Source organism: Fistularia commersonii, chromosome 5, assembly GCF_037954325.1.
Source record: "Fistularia commersonii isolate RoL2024-O1a breed Wild chromosome 5, RoL_Fcom_v1.0, whole genome shotgun sequence".
Taxonomy (NCBI): Eukaryota; Metazoa; Chordata; class Actinopteri; order Syngnathiformes; family Fistulariidae; genus Fistularia; species Fistularia commersonii.
In genome coordinates, this window is record NC_141288.1 from 20,265,567 (window position 1) to 20,287,180 (window position 21,614).

A 21,614-nucleotide genomic window follows, 5' to 3' on the forward strand; every position below is an offset into this window, starting at 1 on the left:
AGGACACCTTTAAAAGTTGCTGGATGGCTTCGGAGAAGATCTGGTGGTTTGCAGACGACACTGTGATCTGTAGTGATGCTGGTGGAACATCTGGGGAGGTGGAGGTGAGCCCCGGAAACACCTCAGCCAATCACCTGCCTCCATCCAACCTTCTCCATCTCCTCTGTCCACGTCCAAACCATCTCAGTCTGACTTTATCTGCAGAAGATCCACCATGTGTCGTCCCTCTGATGGACTTCTTCCTGATCTTCTCCATCCTCCTCCACATCTTCACCTCAGCCGCCTCCAGACACCATGGTTGCTCTTCACCTCCATCTTCTCCACCTCCACCCATTCCGACCTCCTCGCACGTGTTCCTCCACCTTCTTCTCCACCCTCTCCATTGCTCTGGACCGATTCTACTTTATCTCCTCCACCTTCTTCATCTCCACCCTTGGAGCTTCAGCGTTCCTCTCGGGTTCCTCTCATCTTTCTCTCCACTGCAAACCTTCTCCTCTCCAGACCTCAACCTCTCTAGATGTTCCTCCACCCGATCCTTGCTCTCCACACACATCACAGTGTCATCTGCAATAACATTATACACACACACACACACACACACACACACACACACACACACACACACACACACACACACCTCCCCTGTAATAAGGAACTGTTTTCTAATAGCAAAGTCCACTGTCCAAGGCCAGACTGTATCTCAAAGGTTCTCAGGGCCATAAAATAACACACACACACACACACACACACACACACACACACACACACACACACACACACACACACACACACACACACACACTCTTGGATGCCCCCCCCACCTCTCGATGACGTTCGCGGGCGGAGAGAATCTTCGCGCAACGCACGCCTCCAGAGCTCCGGACCATCTGAGAGAGAAGGACCTTCTGGTGGAGCTTCTGAAGGAGCTTCTGGTGGAGCTTCTGGAGGAGCTTCATCGTCGCTCTCTTGGCGCCGGCGGGAGGAGATGGAGGAGGAGAAGCCCGGATCGTGAAAAGAGAAGCAGCGACTCCAGCAGAAAGTGAGTGTGAAACCGGGCGTGTGTGTTTTTACGCGCGCAGCTTCGTCTTCATCTCCTCCTCATCCGCGCGTGTCAACACGAAGAGCTACCAAGAAAAAAGTTCAGGACCGGAAGTCTCTCTTTTAATTGTTTTTTTTTTTTTAAAGTGTTTTTTTCATCATCAAGCTGCTTCCGGAGACCTGCAGACCTGCACTCGGGGCGCAGCGCGGTGATTCTGCAAACGTGTGTGTGTGTGTGTGTGTGTGTGTGTGTGTGTGTGTGTGTGTGTGTGTGTGTGTGTGTGAAGTAGACTATAGGTGTTCATTATGCAGCTTCTAGTGAGCAGTGTGCAGCAACACTCCCCCCCAGAGACTTCAAGTGAAGCTCATTCCCAAGGAGACACACACACACACACACACACTTATCCAAGTAAACACACTCCTGGTAGCCTAAACACACACACACACACACACACACACCCACAGGCACGCAGCGTGGGGGTGTGAAGGGGTCAGAGTCCGTGGGATCCAGTAACCTCGTCCCGGTCCGGTGCAGCCCCCCCTCTGAGAGGAGCCTCTCCTGGACCTGGACCTGGACCTGGACCTGGACCTGGACCTGGACCCGGAGCGTCTGGGACCTTCAGAGGCCTCTGAGGAGAACGCAGAAGTTAAAAAAACCAGCGGGATGGAAACGGTGTGCAGGCGACGCAGGGCAGCTGCCCGGCAACGGCGAGTCAGTTTCTATTACATAGCAACACAACACAATGTCCAGGAAGTGAAACTCTGGCCACGGTATCGGGCGGGAGGCGCCGCCGCCGCCGCCACCGCCGCCGCCACCGCCGCCGCCACCGCCGCCGCCATCTGCTCCGGCCTACGGCACGGCGAAGATACTCGGGTGGAATACTTGAAACTTTGCTTTCACAGGTTAGCGTGGGCACGCAGTACTGCTAATACTCAGTATTTAGCTTGTATTGTTATGGATGAGACTTCGCTTCATCCTACTGGGATGTTACGCTACGTCCGCATGATGACCTCGACGCTGGACTTCACCCTGCTGTTACTATAGTAACAGTTAATTCATTAGTTAAACTGTAACTTTAGCGGATTTCATTATCGAACACTGCTTTTATCTGAGATTACAACCTTATTATTGCAGCATGTTGGAGTTGGAGTTGGGTTGGAGATGTAGATCATGAGGAAGCCGCTGCTTGCTATACCTGTGTGTACACATGTGTGTGTGTGTGTGTGTGTGTGTGTTGCGTAGAGAGAGCGAGAGTGCCCGAGGATCGAATGTCTGGTTCCCGGCCACTTACGTGTAATTAGATGTTTACTGGCGTTCCAGCGGAGAACGTAGCGATGCAACCGGCGCTCCGTCGGGGGGAACCGGAGCTGCCGTGTTTGGATTTGACAAAAACGTCCGTTTTTGCTAAAAAGCATGAAACGGCGGGGGTTGCGCGGCCTGCCGGTGAAGCCGTAAAGACATAAAAACCATCTCATGGTCGATCAATCACGTCTCGAAAAGAAAACCCAACAGCAAAGGATCTGTGTTTTTACACAAATCGGCATCGGGACGTCTGGCGTTGTCGTGCTAAGCTAATCCGCCCGAAGCTACAACTGTAAACATGCAGAGAAGAAGTTGTTGTTATTGCTTCATGTTGTTGTTGGAGTCTATGGTTGTTTCCATGATGACAGGAGAAGAGCCAGGACTCAAAGAGTGAATGAGAGGATGAATTTCTATATTTCTAAACCTCTGCTTCTCCATGTGTGACTTTGGAATGAGCGATGAATCATTGCACAACATGTATATGATGACAGGATGAGCCGTTTTATGAGTCCATATTTCCTGTTCATGTGTTTCTATCATGTGAATGAGAGAGTGAATGGATGAATATATAATGCGTGAATATATAATGCGTGAATTGTATGATTTAGATGATGTATAAGAACGCTTGTATGTCTCTATATGACTGTGAATGACAGGATGAATGGATATAAGGTGTGAATGAGTGAAAGAATAGTTGTATAATTCTTAATAATTCTATTTCCTGTGAATGAAAGAGTGAATGTACAGTCTCCCACTTGCCATTAGGGAGTATCTCACATTACAAACCTTTAAGAATCAGAATAACTTTATTTATCCTGAAGGAAATTGTTGTGCCAGCGTTTCAAGTAAAACATACCAATACATAATAGTAGGAAATTGTATAAACAGTAAAAAAAAAAAAAAAAAAAAAAAAAGGAGGGAGAATAAGAAATACACATAAACTATAAAGTGTCAAAGTCAAGGCTATAAAGTGTTTTAAGGTCTTAAAAAGTACAAAGATTTGAATATTCCCTGCGGTTGAAGGAAGAGGAATTAAAAAGTCTGATAGCCTCAGGTAGGAAAGACCTCCTGTGGCGTTCAGTGGAGCTTCTTGGTGGTTTCAATCTACGACTGAAAACTCACCTCCAGTAAATCAGTCCTTTAACCACTGACTCTTAATTACTTAGTAATATACTGCACTGTGTTGTTATCGTAACCTTTTGCTCTCTTATGTCTTGCTGTGTCTTTCAGTTATCAGCCCAGGGATGTAAATTAGCATTTTTGCTATATTTAAAATAAAATAAATAAAAAAAAAATCTAAAACATGAATGAGAGAGCGAATAAATAAATGGATAAATAAATGATGTGTGAATGGATGAATATATTACATGTAAATGAGAGGGTGAATTGTATGTGAATGAATGAGTGAATGGTCGTACGATTCTTTACTTCCTGTGAATGAAAGGATGAATGTATTTCAAAACAGGTGAATGAGAGGGTGACTTTCTGAATGTATGAGGTGTGAATGAGAGGGTGAATGGCGAATTGTGTCTCCCGTGTCTCGGCCAATCACGGCTGGGATGAGCAGTTTACACGATGAACGAATGAACGAAGGACGGAAAGTCAACACTTCCTTCTTGTGTTTCGCTCTCTTGTGTTTTGATGTGTTTTACCTGAATTGCCAGCGCGAAGGGCGGCCGCGAAGGTCGCCGGTTCCCCCGAACGGTTGCCGAAATGCCCAAAACGGCGCCGCGGCCCGCTTGAGCGCTTTAGCGCTTTAGCGTCCTGCCTGGACGCTTCTGGTGTGTGAACGGTCGAATGCGATCCAGCGAGCTTTGAAACTGCAAGGAGAAGATTATTTTAATTTTCCCGCGGGCATTTGTTATGATCTTTTGAAAGACAGACGTTGTTAGTTGTCTCATCGTGTGTGTGTGTGTGTGTGTGTGGTGTTACATACAACATTAAGAATTAGCCTGGTGTGACAATGAACCGGCGCTGACAAAACCAGGAAGCTGAAGCAGCTAAAAGGAATTCTTCTTTGCATGTTTTATCAACCGCCTGTGTTTTTTTGGTGTTTTTTTTTCCAACTCTGACGTTCAAAGTGACTGGGGGGAAAAAAAAAAAAAAAAAAAGTCAGACGACGCTCTCCTCCAATGGTTGTCCTCGTTTCTTTTGTAAGGTACTGATGGGTCGGTGCCGGTCGAAGGGCTTCCACTAGTTCCCGTCTGTCTGTCTGCGCCGACATGGAACGAGAAGGCTCTTTAAGAAGGTGAGAAAACACACACACACACACACACACACACACTGCTGCAGCTCCAGTAGCCCTCTGGGACACACAAAGGTAGATGGAAGTAAAACACACACACACACATTCCTGAATGACCTCATTCATTCTTTCATTCATGCAAACATCCTCTTGTCCTCCTTTGTTTACTAATCACATCGACCCGTTCGCTCGTTTCCGGGGCTTTAAAAAACAAAAACAAAACGCGTGTCGGAGGCCTTTTCGGGGTCTTTTCGGGGTCTTTTCGGGGTCTTTTCGGGGGCCTTTTCTTCCCGGGCCACCAGGAAGAGTGTGGATTCTAGCCGTTTGTTCCACATCTCTGTGAAGGAAACACACTCCTGTGTGATGAGCTTGAAGACAAGAGAGAGAAAAGGCTTTGAGATGAGCAATGTGTGTGTGTGTGTGTGTGTGTGTGTGTGTGTCCCGCCGACCTATTTAAGTGGAGTGGGACACAAATCTAGGCTGATAGAAGGACCTGCAAGCACACACACGTGTCCATTTCCTCCTTCGCCCTCCATCCCGTCTTCATTAGCTGGGCCTGATCTTCTAGAGGGTTGAGGAGGTTCGACCCGGACCTCCGGCCCGAGACGTCCTGGACGGAGGAGGACATTTATGTCACTTTAACATTCCTCCCCGCCCACTTGGCAGCGCCGAGACCTCAAAGGGTCCCTTTGTCCGCCGGGCACAAAGGCCCCCGCCGGGTCACGTGGCCCCGCCGACTGGCACAGCGCGAACAGGGGGAGGGAGGCGGACGGAGAGGGTTCAGGTGGGACAAAGAGGACGAAGATGAGAAGATATGCGCGTGGAGGAACCGGACGGGAGAAACCGACGAGGACCGAGGGAGCGGAGGCTCTCCTCCTCGGCCTTCCTCCGTCTGCTGCCGCGCCCGCCGCTCGCCGTGGTCAGGGTGACGCGCGCCGTCATGGAGTGGGGATACGTGGTGCCTTGGCAGTTTTTAGAGTGAGTAGCTCACGCGCATGTGTGTGTGTGTGTGTGTGTGTCAACAGAAGAAACATCTTCCGACGTTCAGATATTCCAAACATTTGCTTCTCTGTGTGTCTCTGTGACGGTCGAATGACAGGGTGAACGGTCGTCCATGTAAACAACAAGCGCTTAAAAACAATGAATGAAATCCCCGTTTTGGAAAAGGAGCCTGAATAAGTTACATCATATTCGTTCTTGACTATAAAAACAAACTGTTTCCTCCGTTTTCTTGTGGAAATCTTGCGGAAACGTCTGTCCTCTCGTCCCAGAGGCGTCTTCGGTTCTGAATTCTCCACGACCTGGATGACGGAGAACCTCCGCAAACAGGTTTCCTCTGTTTTTTTATTTCCGTTTGGGCCGGTTGTGTCTCTGGGAGCCCCCAGTTGCCCCAGAAGGTCCGGGTTAGCGCCCGGCGTGGCTGCCCTGCCGCCGTCGGTGTGTGAGGGTGTGTGAGGGTGTGTGAGCGGGTTAATCTGCCCGGATGTTTATTCACCGTCTTCACCATCTCGCGCTTCGGTTTTAGCTTCTCGTCTCCCTCCGGCTGCCCTCTTTTCCTGAGAAAATAGAAAAAACACGGAAATCCTCACACCAAGAGAGCTCCAAAAATCCTTTATTTTACAGAGTACTGAGAATTTAACATAGCGTGATGTTTCGAGCATCTTATTGTGGCGCCATTTTTAAAGGGAACGATCATGTGATTGATGCCCTCCTTTTTTTTTTTTTTTGCGCTTCTTGTTAAGTTTCAAGATTCAAAGCGTTTATGTCACATGCACGGTATAGAAACCTGTTTCCCTGCACAGTGAAGGACCGTAAACATTATTATAATTGTGATTATAACGTGCAATGAGACATTTGAGTGCAGCTTGTGCAGGTGCGAGGATGAGGGACTTGACAAGAACGAGTGTCAGCTCAAAATCGTGTTAATCTTGTAATACATGTCGTTTCATTTTAGCATTATCTTCAACTTGTTTCCAGAAACAGACACTCTTACCATGTGTCCAGATATGAAGCCTGCCGTCCCTTCCTCTGTCAGTCCATGCAAACAGAGACAGATGGCTCGCCAATAAAAACCAATCGTCCATCCTGACATCATGATTTCGACTGTTTTAGCACGCCGACAGCAGTATTTTACACAGTACGGTGGACCTTCACGGGAATTTCCACGAAGCAGAGACGTGATCATTTTGATAGTATTTACAGATATAACAACCCTCAACGCTCGAACTTTAACTCAATCTCTCAGCGCTCTGCTATGCTTTGCTAACGGCGCGTTCTAGCAAGCTAGCAAGTTAGCCTCCAATTTATGTCTTCTAAACTTATGGGTATAAAAATGAGCCGGGGAGCTGGACTAAATAAAAATACCAAAACGTATCACTTCCATACAGAATGGGAAATGGATTTTTTTTTTTTTTACTATGTCATTTTCAAAGTGCGTCAGCTTCATCCGCTGGTCTGCCATCGCTATACTGAAAAAGGGAAATGTGGAGCGGCGTTTTCAGACCGTTCATTAATCAAAAAGTGAGCCGAGAAGGAGAAAAGTTGAAGGAACTAAAATCCCAGCAGTCATTTTTCTCACAGCTAACTTCAACTATGCTGCCGACTCCATTCAAGTCATCAGAATACGATATTTACCAAAAGGGAACTCTGTTGCAGTGTGCCATAAGGGTTCATGCAGTTATGCAAGACCCACCGACATTTATTATGTTAAGTATATAAGTAGATTTACAAACAAATATATATATTCAGCATTTTTAGTGGGGGTAGATAATTTTCACATGGTCATTTGAAAAGTAGCTCACAAGGTGAAAAAGTGTGGGCACCCCTGGTCCAGGCAGTTGCTACTTCTGCTTTTTTAGTTCTTTAAAACGCCACGTCTCCGTCCATGAAGCTACAAAAGTGGAGCGACTGAGCATTTGTTGTCGTTCTGATCTTTCGACATCATTTGCAGGCCTTTTGCGGCGTTTGTCGTCACCGCGAGACCGGCCTCTTGGATTTCTTCCTCTTCTTGCGGCTCCTCTCCGGATCCGAACGGCGGCCTTTTAAGCCGTCGATGTCGGAGAAGCCTTCCCCTTTAAGAATACGTGCCAGCAAAGGAGATCTCAAAATTTATTAATTTTATAAAATTATTTTTAGTTTAATTTTTACAATATTTTAAAATTTTTTTTTTTCTTCTTAGCCTAAATATGGCTAGTTCATCACGAAAAAAAAAAAACTGAAATACTGCGAAAAGAACGATAAAGAACGATAAATCGCGAGAACCGAATTACAAAAAAAAAAAAAAATATGAAAATAAAAATTCAAGAAGTAGGGAAGGCAAGGAAAAGCCAAACCGCGAAGTAGCGAGAGTCGGCCTTATTCCTCGCACGGACGAAGCGCCACGTCGCGTCTGGTCACCACCTTGTGTCTCCATGGCGTTTTCTCCCGTTTATCACCGTGACGCTTAAACGTTAACCCGTCCGTCTCCTCCCAGGAGCCTCCACAGCAAACTGAGGCTGAGCGGCGGCTCGTCCTCCAGCCTGACCGACCTGTCGCAGGTCAAGTCCTCGGGCGCGGCGGCGGCGGCGGCGGAAAAGGGGGGAACGGCGGAGGAGTGCGGCAGGGACAGGGGCACCCAGCAGAGGAGGGCCGGCGCTAACGCCACCTGGAACAGGTAACGCAGACACACACATTCTGGCACACACACACACACACATGTTGTGTGTGTCCGCGCTGAAGGGATAAACCTCACAAGCAGTTTGGATCCCTTCATCCACGCTGTGAAAAGAAAAACACATGCATGTGAGCGCCTAGTCTTCCTCCCCCCGGGTATCCCTTCATCCCTCCATCCCTTCATCCCTCCATCCCTCCATCCCTCCATCCCTCCATCTCTCCATCTCCTTCCGGCCGACAGGCTCTTTTCTTCCCCTCCTGTGTTTGAGCGAGCGGAGAGCAAAAGGTTCACAATCGCGCCGGCGTTTGAAAAGGCTGCTCCGACCTCGAACCCTTTCGCTCTCCCCCTTTTTTTTTTTTTCTTTTCTTTTGTATCTCTTCATTCACAGATTGACATTTACTCGGAGATGGACCGAGGCGCGGGTTGCGTTCCCGAGCGTACAGGATAAATACGGCCATTGTTTCGCTGCCGCGCTGCACTCGGTTCCCCGAAGGCTTTAGGAATCATGTGTTAGTTGTGGTTTGACGGCGGCGCGGAGGTTGCAGCTTCCACCTCCCAGCAAGAAGCTCCCTGATTGGATGCCCACAGGAGTTCCCGCGTCCTCAGGGTTCCTCTCACAGGCTAAAGACAAGCAGGAGGTTCGCTGGAGGCCCAGATGTGTGGATGACAGGGTGAATTGATGGTTGTAGTTTTCATCTAACATGCAAATGAGAGGGTGAAGGAATATTTCTCTATATTTTGCATGAATGAGAGGGTGAATGGTTGTTTATTTCTATATCACATGTGAATGAGAGGATGAATGGATGGTTGTATGTGTCTATATGACGTGTGAATAAGTGAGTGATTAGTTTTATGTCTCAATATGTAGCCCTGTGATTGGCTGATCGGTCCAGGGGTAACCACGCCTCTCGCCCAATCACAGCCGAGATTGGCTCCAGCAGTGCAGCGAATGAATGAATGAATTTCTGATATGATGCAACTTTATATGAACACTCAAGTTCATAAATGGCGTTAAAAATGTGTGGAAACCTTGTTTTAGTGTGTGATTTTATCTGCTTTTTTGTTTTAAAGGGTGGAACAGCACACACACAACCACACACACACCCACACACACACAAAGACGTGCTTGGAAAGTGCATTGGTTTGAATGGTGCTGATCACCTTTAGCTGGAACAGAGAACACTGATGTTTCTGGTTCTCGTGTTTCTCCCGCAGCATCCAAAACGCCGTCATCGCCGTTTTCCAGAGGAAAGATCTGGGAGACAATGAGCTCTACACGCTGAACGAGGGCGTCAGGTGAGGCTCTGCTCCTCCTTCATGCACCTGATAGTTTTCTTTATCTCCGTCTGTCCGGCTAGAAACCTGCAAATTTGGCTAGTTTGCATGTCTAGGAGCAAATAAAGTTAAATGTGTCTCCAACACACACACACACACACACACACACACAGTACAGCTTCGCTTTGCTAATTTTAGTCCTTACCGGTCGGCCACCGTTCCTCCTATCTGCATCACAGCTTTTTTCTTTTTTATTTGTTTTTTTCTCATCTCCGTCTACTCTCGCCGTTCTCCGTGGAGATGACAGATTGAGGTTATTGATCGGCCGCGTTTGATCGCGATGCCAGCGATCGAGGAGGGAGCTGTAAAATCGGACCCCGAGACATGGACAGTAAACGTCACACCGCCCGTGAACATGCATGGATAAGATTAGGGAGGAAATTACAAAAAATCTGACCCGTGGCGAGCGGGTGGAGGAACATCTAGAGAGGTTGAGGTCTGGAGAGGAGAGGGATGGAGGTTAGCAGAGGAAAGAAAGATGAGAGGAACCCGAGTGGAACGGTGAAGCTCTGAGGGTTGAGATGAAGAAGGTGGAGGAGATGAAGTCCAGTCAGTCCAGAGCGATGGAGAGGGTGGAGAAGAAGGTGGAGGAACGTGTGCGAGCGGGTCGGGACGGGTGGAGAATGAAAGGCGGAGAAGACGGAGGTGGAGATGAAGATGTGGAGGTTCCTCTTTGGGAGCGAGGAGGATGGAGAAGATCAGGAAGGAGTCCATCAGAGGGACGGCACTTGGTAGATCTTCTGGAGATAAAGTCAGACTGGGACGTGGACTGAGGAGTGAAGATCTGGGTGGTGCTGCGAAGCTGGTGGTCTGGAGGAAACCAGGACCAGATCCACGTGGATTTGACTCTTTCATGAAGAAAACAAGACCTTCTGTCTGACTAATGCCTCTTGAAGACAGTTAGGAAGCAGTTCATCCTCCCACTTCTCCTTCATCTTCTTCAGAGCAGCAGGTCTGGACATGTGAGACAAAGATCAGACATCTTCTCCGTCTCCTGCGATCTTACGGACCTCATCACCACCTGAGCGTTAAAGGAAAGAAATCAGCAAATGTATTCGATATAATGACTGTGCATGGATTTGCATCTTCATGGACGCCGCTGACATCACGCTCCGCTCACTGGAATCAGGATTTCTTCTGACTTTGGACTTTGCATGAAGTCCAGAAGAGTCCAAAAATCCATGACATCTCCAAGCTTTCGCCGAACCCAGTACGGTTTTCATTTGGAGGAAGTTTCTCAACCACGCCGAGCGTCTGTCTTCGAGATCTCCATCCATCTCATCAGATGTTTGGTGGTTGTTGACATTCATCCTGATTAACGCTGATTCTGATTGGTGTGTGTGTGTGTGTGTGTGTCCATATCTCCACTCACGTGCTTGTTGTGTGTTTTGCAGGCACCTCCTGAAGACGGAGCTGGGCTCCTTCTTCACCGAGTACCTTCAGAATCAGCTCCTCACGAAGGGCATGGTCATCCTGAGGGACAAGATCCGCTTCTATGAAGGTGCAGATCCTCCTCTGGTTTTCTAGAGCCTCGTCTGACAAACTAGAACAGATACGTGGACACTGAAAATTCACTCATTCATTCACACTCATTCACACGCCATATTAATAGATGCAGCCATTCACCCTTCATTCATGTCATATAGAGACATTTAACATTCACCCTCTCATTCATGAGAATGAGACCTTAAAACACCTTAAAACACAAAGACCTTAAAACACTTGATAGTCTTAACCTTGACACTTTATATTTTATTGTATTTCTTATTCTCCCTCCTTCCTACTATTATCTATTATTGTTATGTTTTGCTTGAAACTCTGGCACAACAATTTCCTTCGGGATAAATAAAGTTGTTCTTATCTTATCTTATCTTATCTTATCTTATCTTATCTTATCTTATCTTATCTTATCTGATCTTATCTTATCTTATCTTATCTTATCTTATCTGATCTTATCTTATCTTATCTTATCTTATCTTATCTTATCTTATCTTATCTTATCTTACCTTATGTGTCATGTGGAGACATTCATCCCTTCACCCTCTCATTCAGATGCCATACTGTTAAATGCAGCCATTCACCCTGTCACAACTTATTTCAAGACATTCATCCATTCACCCTCTTATTCACAACAAATATAGACATTTAACATTCACCTTCTCGTTGACGTCATGTGGAGATATTTATCCATTCACCCTGTTATTCACACGTCCTACTGATAGATGTGGCCGTTCGCCCTGTAAGGTCACATTTAGAGACATTCATCCATTCACCCTCTCATTCTGGACAGTTTGGGGTCTCCAGTGAACCTCCTGCATGTTGATTGGACTGTGGGAGGGAAGTCCACCTGGGCTCGGATGACCTGGCTGGATTAAAGTGTAACAGGGCGGTGGGAGCCTTAAGAATGTGACCTTTAACCTCCTGGAGTTGAGTTTGAAGAGGAGCCTCTGCTCTGGGCGGGAGGACCTTCAATGTAGCTGAAGAATGATTAACTCCAACCCAGAAGTTAACCCTGGAGCGGTTGGTTAACTCATGACAACATACCCAGGCCTCGTCCTCCCAGAGGCACGCCTGCAACGTTTACCCTCACACACACACACACACACATACCAAGATAGGAGAAGCACGTTCTTCTGAATTCATTTTACCCTCTGTGTTGTGGAGGATGCGTGACCTTAAAAATACGTGCACACACCCACATGCACACTTTCAGTGAAGTGATGACAAAGCTCTGGCAGGAAGAGACATCATCTAGAGGTCATTTCCTGCTCATCCACACCTTCATAACCTCCAGAATGGACTCCTATATGAGCTTCCTTTATGACGGCTGATCTCCAGTATCAACCTGACTCACCTCCACAAGAGCCTCCAGAGACCACCCTCACCCCTCCGACCTCACTGACCTTCTCCACCTTCCTGATCAGTATTATTATTGTTGTTGACGTCCCTAATCGCTCGTGTTGATCTTTGAAGGCCAGAAGCTGCTGGACACCTTGGCGGACACCTGGGACTTCTTCTTCTGCGACGTGTTGTCCATGCTGCAGGCCATCTTCTATCCTGTGCAGGTGAGAGGAAGCCCAGGAATGCCTTGCAACACACACACGGACCATTGTATGACACGTTTGTGTGTGTGTGTGTGTGTGTGTGTGTGTGTGTTTGGCGCGCAGGGGAAGGAGCCGTCGGTGCGTCAGCTGGCGCTACTTCACTTCAGGAACATCATCACCCTGAACCTGAAGCTGGACGAGGCTCTGTCTCGACCCCGAGCCAGAGTTCCACCTTCCATCATTCAGATGCTGCTGATTCTTCAGGTCGGTGTTCAAGTCTTTTCTGAGAAAAGAGAAAGTTGTCGTTACTTTATTATTATTGTTATTATTATTATACTGACAAGAGAATTATTAGTATTATAGTGTTGTTGTTGTTATACCAAAAGGAGAATTCCTCTTCTTCTTCTTCTTCTTCTTCTTCTTCTTCTTCTTCTTATTATTATTATTATTATTATTATTATTATTATTATTGTTGTTGTTGTTGTTGTTTTTATTATTATTATTATCATTATCATTATCATTATTATTGTTATTATTTTTATTAATTTTATCATTATTATTGTTATTATATTGTTGTTGTTGTTATACCAAAAGGGGAATTCTTCTTCTTCTTCATCTTATTATTATCATTATTATTATTATTAGTAGTAGTTGTAGTAGTATTATTGTGTGTGTTATTATTATTATTGTTATTATTATTACCATACCAAAATGAGATTTCTTCTTCTTCTTCTTCTTCTTATCATTATTGTTATTATTATCATACCAAAAGGAATTGTTTTTCTTCTTGGAGAATTGGAGAATTGTTTTTCTTCTTCTTCTTCTTCTTCTTCTTCTTCTTCTTCTTCTTCTTCTTCTTCTTCTTATTATTATTATTATTATTATTATTATTATTATTATTATTGTTATTGTTATCTACGGTAAAACAGTGAAAGGGAAAGCAGAGCTGTTAGAACAACAGGCTTTAGACGTGCTGGAAAGGTGGCAGTAGGCTTCTGAGAAAAAGATGAATTAAAAAAGAATAGATCAATTAATAACCACCAAATCGTGGTTCGGACCTCCACCTCACAGCTGGAGGGTCCCAGGCTGGATCCCTCTCTCTGTGCGGAGTCTCCATGTTCTCCCCATGTCTGCGTGGGGTTCCTCCTGGTTCCTCCCACTGTCCAACACATGCAGGAGGTTTGTTGGAGCTCCTCGGAGGGCGATGTTGTTGCATGACTCCGCATGTGGTCCTGAGATGAGCCTTGAGCGCTGGAGAAGCGACGAATGGATGGATGACAAAAGATCTGCATCCATATTTTTGGTGCTCGTCTCACATCGAATATGGATTACAACGTATCAGAGCGATGAGGTTGACCCGTGATCTGTCAAGCACCATAAGAAATAACTTTTGATGAGAAGCTGGACTGATATCAATCTGATATTCTAAAAGTTAATGTTTTGGGAGCGAGGAGGACATGTTTACCAGGGGTATCAAACGTACGGGCCGCGGGCCGCTACCTGCCCACTAGGGGGTCCAATCCGGCCCGTGGAATGAATCTACAATTTGAAAAAAAGACATGAAAATCATCAACTACTTTGTTAAAATAAAAATGCTGTTCCTATATTGTCTGTCAGGGGTGCACTGTTTTGTCAGTGTTAGCAGTATGGCACAACACGATGTGACACAGAACTTACACCCGCAATTGAAATATTTAAATTTTGGGCCATTTTATTTCAGCTTTAAAATCATCCATCATAAATGAACATTATTTTGTATGTAATCAACCATACAAAATTAAACAAAAGGAAAAAAAGGAGTTTCACCCGGATCGCTGACAAGTAAGCAGGTTGGTGATGTTAGCTTAGAATGAGCTAGCGGTTGCTAATATTTACTTTGAAATGCAGTTTGGTAACACTGCTATTGTCAATCATGCATGTCGTTTTATGTTAGCTTCGTGCGAGCACACATGTCGCTAATGTTAGCCTGCCGGTGCTGTTAGCTCCGCCCGAGCACGCAATTCGGTAGTATTAGCCTCCTACGAGCGTTGGCAGTGGCTAATGTTTACTTCAGACAAGATCACTGCTCTAAATTCAATATTGATTGAAAATATTCAAATGAAATAGTTTGGCGGGCCGGAAAAAAAAAAAAAAAGCAAAATGGGCCGGATGTGACCCGCGGGCTGCAAAATGCCCAGATCTGGCCTAGAGGAAACCCAGCGAGGAGGCTTAGAGATGGAGGGATGCAGATGATTGGGAGCAGCCCAGAGGAGAAGATTAGAAAGTAAATACATTCCTGTTTGTATTTATCTTCTCCATGGGTTGCTGGAGAGGACCACGGCCGCCTGCTGCGAGGTGAGGCCGCGAGGGTAAATGACCGCAGATGGGAAAGAGGCGCCGAGGGGAGTTTGGAAGGGGGAGCTTTGTTTCTCCGCAAAGGACCCTCACAGGAAATCATCTCAGCGCGAACACGACCGTCTTCCCATGACCACTCGCAACCCTCCGCGCCTGTTTACCCGTCTGCACGCCGTCCTTTCAGCGGAGAGAGAAAAGAAAAACCTACTGTTTGCGAAAAGGAACTAACAACGGAGGCAGAATGAAAGAAGCGAGTGTTTACTGATTCCAACAGAGATTCATGTCCCCGGTGGGAAGGCCGTTTGTAAATATTTAGCAAGTGAAGAGCAGCGTCTGATTGACGCCTAATGTTCGCTTTTTTTTCTTTCTCAGATTTGATATATAAATACATTTACAGCTATTTACAAACAGTAGTGTATTCTGCTCAGTTAATTTTCCATTTTCTTGCGAGAAGTGGCTGCAGATGGTTAATTGCCCGTAACCTTCACTTCCTCCGGGACCGAGGAAGAGGCTTGTTAAGTGGGTTTTTAAATCGTTTCACATGTCCCGCAGATATTTCCTGCTGGGTTTCCATGTTACGACACAGTTTACTGTGGGGACGTTTGTCATCATCTGCTGCTTTTGTAAAGGAGGCGTGGAGATCGACAGAGCTTCGTCTTTCCGTGAAACGGAAAGTTTCATCCCCGGGAACTGAAAAAGCAGAGCTAATGAGCGACATCAGCTGATCTTCCAGATCCATGAAACCGCAGCTTCACTTTTTCCGGCCCCGATTTTTGAGTCGCTCTTGTTTTTGCCGAGCACTTCTGTGCAGCCGTCTCCATCCAAGAGGGCCGACAATCTCTATTTCTTTAAAAATTGGCTTAAAGGGCTTTTTGAGAAAGCATATAGTTGTTAGGGGTCCGCTTTGCTGCTAATATGCAACAACAGGCTTCCACTTCAGAGGGATAACCCATAATTCAACTCTCTCATTCCTCCGAACTCATCTGGATCCATGTCCCATAGAATTAATTTTGATCAATTAATTACAGAAAAAATAACACTCTAAAAAAATTAACACTTTTTATCGCTTTAATTTGAACCGCGGAACCGTTTTCACGACTCGAGTTGCAGGGGGGCAGATTCCACCGACGCACAGTGTGATTACGGACGATAGTTTGGAGGAATATTTTAATCAGAATACTTTATCATCCGCCAAGGGGAAAATAAAAGAAATTACAAATTTGTTCTTTGCATTGAATGCCGGGTGGAGTTTGTGTATCAAAGAAGTAATGAAGAAGTTAATGTTAGCTTCATTCAAGCGCGCGTGTCTGTACTGTTAGCTCTGCACGAGCACGGTTGTCAGTACTGTTAGCTTCGTAAGAGCGTCAATTCTATTCACCACGCAGGTAGTTAATGCTAGTTTTGTATGATCGTGTAAGTCGGTAATATTGTTTGTAAAAGTGCGTAGTGGTTTGTATCAGCACGCAGAACGTTAGTGTTACATGTGAACAAGTACGGAGACCGATAACCTTAGCTTCGTAGGAGCACGCGTGTGGCTAATGTTCGCTTCGGACTAGCATGCGGGTCGGTAGCATCAGTTGTATACACCACGCAGGAAGGTAACGCTAGCTTTGAATGATCATTTCGATAGGTAATGTTGCTTTAGTACGAGTACACGGTGCCTCGTATGAACACTCCCTAACAAGTAAGAAGGTCGGTGATGTTTATTTCGAAAGGCAGTTTGATAACATCGTGTCGTTTTATGTTAAACTTCCTGCAAGCACGCAAGTCACTAATGTTAGCTTTGTACTGGTACGCCTGTCGGTACTGTTAGCTCCGCCCGAGCACGCAAGTCGGTTGTATTAGCTTCCCAGGAGCATTGGCGGTCGCTGATGTTTGCTCCAAACGAGATCGCTGCTTGGTAATATTACTATGGTAAATCAAGTATGTTGTTAATGTTGGCTTCTTGTGAACACGCATGTTGTTAATGTTGGCTTCTTGTGAACACGCATGTTGTTTATGTTAGCTTCTTGTGAACACGCATGTCGTTAACGTTAGCTTCTTGTGAGCACGCATGTTGTTAATGTTAGCTTCCTACGAGCATGCGGGTTGGTAATATATGTTTTATACATCACGCAGGTCGATAATGCTAGCTTTGTGCGATCATACAGGTCGATGATGTTTCTTTTGGCACGCAGTTCGCTAGTGTTGGATTTGAGCAAGTATGCAGTTTGGTGACGTTAGCTTCGTGCAAGCACTTACGTCGGGGATGCTAGATTTGGACCAGCATGCGGGTCGGTGATGTTAACTTTATAGTAGCTTGTAGATCAACAATGTTCGCTTAAAACGAGTACGTGGTCTTTAGTATTTGCTTCGAACAAGCATGCAGCTCTATAATAATCACTATTGTCAATTGTGTAGCTAGTTGATGTTAGCTGTGTACGAGCACGCAGGTCGGTGATGCTAGCTTTGCGCGACCACGTTGGTCGGTGATGCTAGCTTTGAACGAGCACGCGGGTCAGTAACGCTAGCTTTGTACGAGCACGTATCTCAGTAAAATTATTTTAACGTTATGTATGGATAGGGTTTATGAGCACGTAGGACGGTGATGCAAGTTTTATACAAATACGGCTGTTAGTAATGTGACTTTTTCGCGTCGCGCTTGTCGGTATTATTAGCTTTAAACGGTTCTTAGCTATGAGAATGCATGTCACCAATATTAGCTTTTTAGCGTCATTCGAGCATGTTAGCTTCGTTCGAGTATGCAGGTCGCTTATGTTAGCTTTGAAATAACACACGTGTTGCTAATTTTAGCTTCATATAAACGCATTTCTATAATGTTAGCTTGATAAGGACAAACTTATGTTCTCTTACTAGGAGCGTACAGCTAATTAAGTTTAGCTTTGCACAGCACACAGTCCAGAAATGTTAGCCATGTTCCAGCACAAAGTTCAATAGTATAAGTTTTGCTAACATATTCAATCAACTCTTGACCACATATGTTAGAGTTCAACTGTAGAGACTAAATGTCCAAGTCCATGTCAAAGAGATAGAACAGTTCAGTGCAGAGATGGATAGCAAGGGAGGGTGCAGCAGCCTTCTCCATGGTAGAAGGTGGTTTCTGCAGACAGACTGAGCTGATGAGAATGAAAGACCATTTCATAACAAACCCGGCATCGGGGTTCGGGAAGGTGTGTAACAGGTCGTGAGGTTTCTGTTCCCATCTGTGAGTGTGAAGTTCTGCTCATGTATATTCATTCATTTAACAAACTGAAATGTTAAATATTAAAATACAAATAATGTTGCGTTGCTAATAGATATTTTATTATCATGTTCCATCCCTATGTGTAATAGATCCATTTCACACTTTTTTTTCCATCTGTCTGTCTCTCCACTGCGACCAGTTGAGACAGAAGGCCGCACACGTCGCGCTGGGATCTATCTGAGATCTCTGAAAAAATACAAGCTGACTATTTCATATTTTTTCACCTATAAATAGAATTCTTGGTAAAATAACACCTCGGCCTGAAGGCGCTGGTACTGTTTCCTTTCACTTCTACTCTTTGTAGCTAACCAGTAAAAGAGGAAGTGTTCCCTATTCACATGATGTGCGTTGCTTTCAGAGATACGGCTTCCTATGGGCGGGTGTTCTTGTTATACGCCCTCCACACACACACACACACATGACTGTAACAAACTTTAAAAATAAGGCTAGAATGATGTTTTCTTTCTAATCTCTCATAACAGGCAGTTGGATAAAATTGCCGTGCTCTGAATGGAGCTCTATCTCTTCTTGTTTTCCCCGGAACACATGTTTTCATGGCTTTTTAAAGCTCCCACCACCACAGGCCCAAAATAACACGCAGTCTGATAATGAGGAGTTTGTTGGCATGTGTGTGTGTCTCAATGCAGAGCGTCCATGAATCCAAAGGTGTTACTGATGACTACCTACGTTTGGAGTCGCTCATTCAGAAGGTGGTCTCTCCCTACCTCGGCACCAATGGCATGTACTCCAGAGACGGAGCGTCGAATCTGCAATGCTCCTCGTGCATATTAGGTCTGTGCTTACAACACACTGGTCTGCTAACTGTTAGCATTATCGTAAAAAATTCATGTTGTTCCAAAACTGTTTCTGTGGGGGATTTTCTTAATTTAATTAGGAATCCGTTGAAGTTGTTTGTCATGATATCTTGCTTTTCATCTTATTTCCTGCATGTTTTTTTTGTTACTGGTGGAACTGTGGTCCATCTTGTGTGTCCATGTGTTTGTCACTTGTGTGTAGAAGATCCCTGTGGCTGAAAAGCATTGTCTTTTTTTTTTTTTTTGTCTGCTTGTTAGAGAAGCGTCTGCAACGCTCCTGGACGGCCAGGCCCAGCAAATCCGTCGTGGTGAAGAACCCCGTGGTCCGCTCTAAGAGCTACAACGTCCCCATGCTCACACCTGTGGTGGAGTACGATGCCGACTTGCCTCTGGGAGGAAGCGCAGGCCTGCGACGTCACTCGGTGTCTGAGATGACTTCCTGTGCAGAGGAGAGTGGCTCAGTGGCAGAGTGTGCCGCCAGCACTGGCGCCAATAACACCAGCACGCCCAGCCTTGCCGACCACTCCTTGACCCCCACGCCCTCCGTGACGCACTCAGGTACGTCGCAGTTTCAGAAATGCACCCAAGCTTTTTCCACAAACAAATCGGCTGGTTCTTGTTTAAACTCACCAGATTCTAGAGTGTTGGCTCCCTCCTGTGGCCAAAACAAGAATTACAACAACACTCGTGTTTTCAGGGCGCAAGAATGGCTGCTCCCGTAAGATTACAAACATATTTGTGTTTAAACCCAGCTCCTCTCTGTGCAGACACCGGTGCCACAGGCCAGGATTCTGGAACCAGAGGCAGTCCGGCAGACCAGCAGCGCCATCGCTCCCCCTGCATCCTCCCGGAGCCCTCCCCTGGGGACGGCACGCGTTCCCTGGTCTCCGACTCCCCCTCGTCCTCCAGAGCGCTGGCTCAGGACACCAGCTCCGGCCCAAGCTCCACGTCCAGTCCGGAAATCATGATGGACCGCGTCCTGGGGTCCCTGGACTCGGACCCGGAGCACGACGGCATCTTTCTGGACTTCTCGCGACGTTGCTCCAGAGGGTCGACGCACAGTAGGGACGGTAACAGGCAGAGCGTGACATGACTTTGAGCCACCAGAGACTCTCAGTGTCCTGGGAGTCTCTTTAGTATATTTATACAGTTTGATAACTTAAGGCATCATTTTTAATGCAGGGCCTACTTTCCCATCTTAATGGGATCAGTGTGCAACACACACGGCCAGAGGTTACTGGAGCCGCTTCAAGTTTTCAGAGGAAACATTATAACCAGCAACAGATAAACAGAGTGAGTGTGTCGTTCGAGTTGATCTTGCAAGACAAGGCAGGAGTAAATTGCACTTTGAGTATTTCTGAAATAAGGCACCAAAATGCCTTTTGCAGTGCAGGGCAGAAAGTAATTACTACATGAGAGTGGAAGCAGAGACGACGCACACACTCACTGTCTCCCTCTACTGGACACATTCAGAAGTACAGGTAGATTTTGCTGATGACAATTCGTGCACATTGTAGAAATTGAACGAATAATTAAAATTGAAATCCAAATTTAGCTGTATAAGCAGGTAGTAAAGAAAATTTTGAATTTTAAAGGAAGAAATGAAAGATTTGAATTAAAAAGACCTCAAAATAGAAGAAATGGCAGAAAATAAGGACATAAACTCATTGGACATTAGCAGGATGTCTTATGGAATTGGCTACATATTTGCATTAAACTGATTGAAATGATAATGATATAAATGATAAATGATTTATGTCTGGCGATGTCAGGGAGCTTCGCTAAAACCCTTAAACACTGTGATCCATACGATAAGAAGTAACGCAATAAGTGGGTTCATTGCAGCTCTCTATGCTCTGTTTTCCCTGAAATAAGAATCACGCCACTGGTGAACCCTGAAAAGGAGGGCTGGGATGAATTAACTCCTAACATTTCAAACGTCTAAATAAAATCACCTTATTTTACCTTGATATAATGTGTTGATTTAATATCATTAAAGATTCTTATTGAACTTGTCTCAAAATATTGATCTTTTTTGCCTGAACTTCTATTATTCCTTTACCTTTGAACTCCAGGACAACTAGTGGAATCCAGTTGTATAGAGCATCATCAAAAAAGGAAACTTTCTTCAAATAAATAGGTTTATTTTGTTTTTTAACACTAACTTTAGTAAAGGTTTCCACTCTACACTTCAACCTTCTAGCCTGTTTCCCTCTCATAGGATGTAGGTCGAAAATTTAGCAGGACCGTGAGACGTTAATCACCGAAGGACAAGCGGGTAGAAGTACTCGAGTACTGTTTTCGAATACCTCAATGTGGTATGTAACATTTTAAAGTAAAATATTTAACTTTAAGTTTCAAAAAGAATGGAAAAATGTTGGCAAATACTCCCAACGCAGAGGAAACCCATGCAGACTCCACAAAGAAAGTCTGAATCAAACCAGGGTCTTTCAAGATGTGAGGCTGAAGCGCAAACCACCGTACCGCCGCACGCCTGCTCGCAATGATACCCCGAAATGTAAGTTACAAATCTTCAAATCTTATTTCGGTGTATAAAGTTTGTCTTCGCCAAACACAATATAGTTTCTTACTGATGTCGTGGCA

At 45.4% G+C, this 21,614-nt stretch overlaps 1 protein-coding gene across 2 annotated transcripts; it reads left to right on the top strand.

The window, feature by feature from the left end:
- Window positions 1-902: 902 nt before the first annotated feature.
- LOC147234317 (proline-rich protein 5-like) lies at window positions 903-21,017 on the top strand. Of its 2 annotated transcripts, XM_086147270.1 has the most exons (10): window positions 903-1,039; window positions 4,500-4,589; window positions 8,059-8,238; window positions 9,454-9,534; window positions 10,968-11,074; window positions 12,547-12,638; window positions 12,741-12,881; window positions 18,843-18,987; window positions 19,269-19,568; window positions 19,778-21,017. In XM_086147270.1, the coding sequence occupies exons 2-10, from the start codon at window positions 4,564-4,566 to the stop codon at window positions 20,101-20,103; spliced, it is 1,398 nt and encodes a 465-aa protein (XP_086003396.1). In that variant the 5' UTR covers window positions 903-1,039; window positions 4,500-4,563; the 3' UTR covers window positions 20,104-21,017. The 2 variants fall into 2 exon arrangements, with proteins under 2 accessions (XP_086003396.1, XP_086003394.1); XM_086147268.1 differs by lacking the exons at window positions 903-1,039; window positions 4,500-4,589 and adding an exon at window positions 5,290-5,564.
- The last annotated feature ends 597 nt before the right edge of the window (window positions 21,018-21,614 follow it).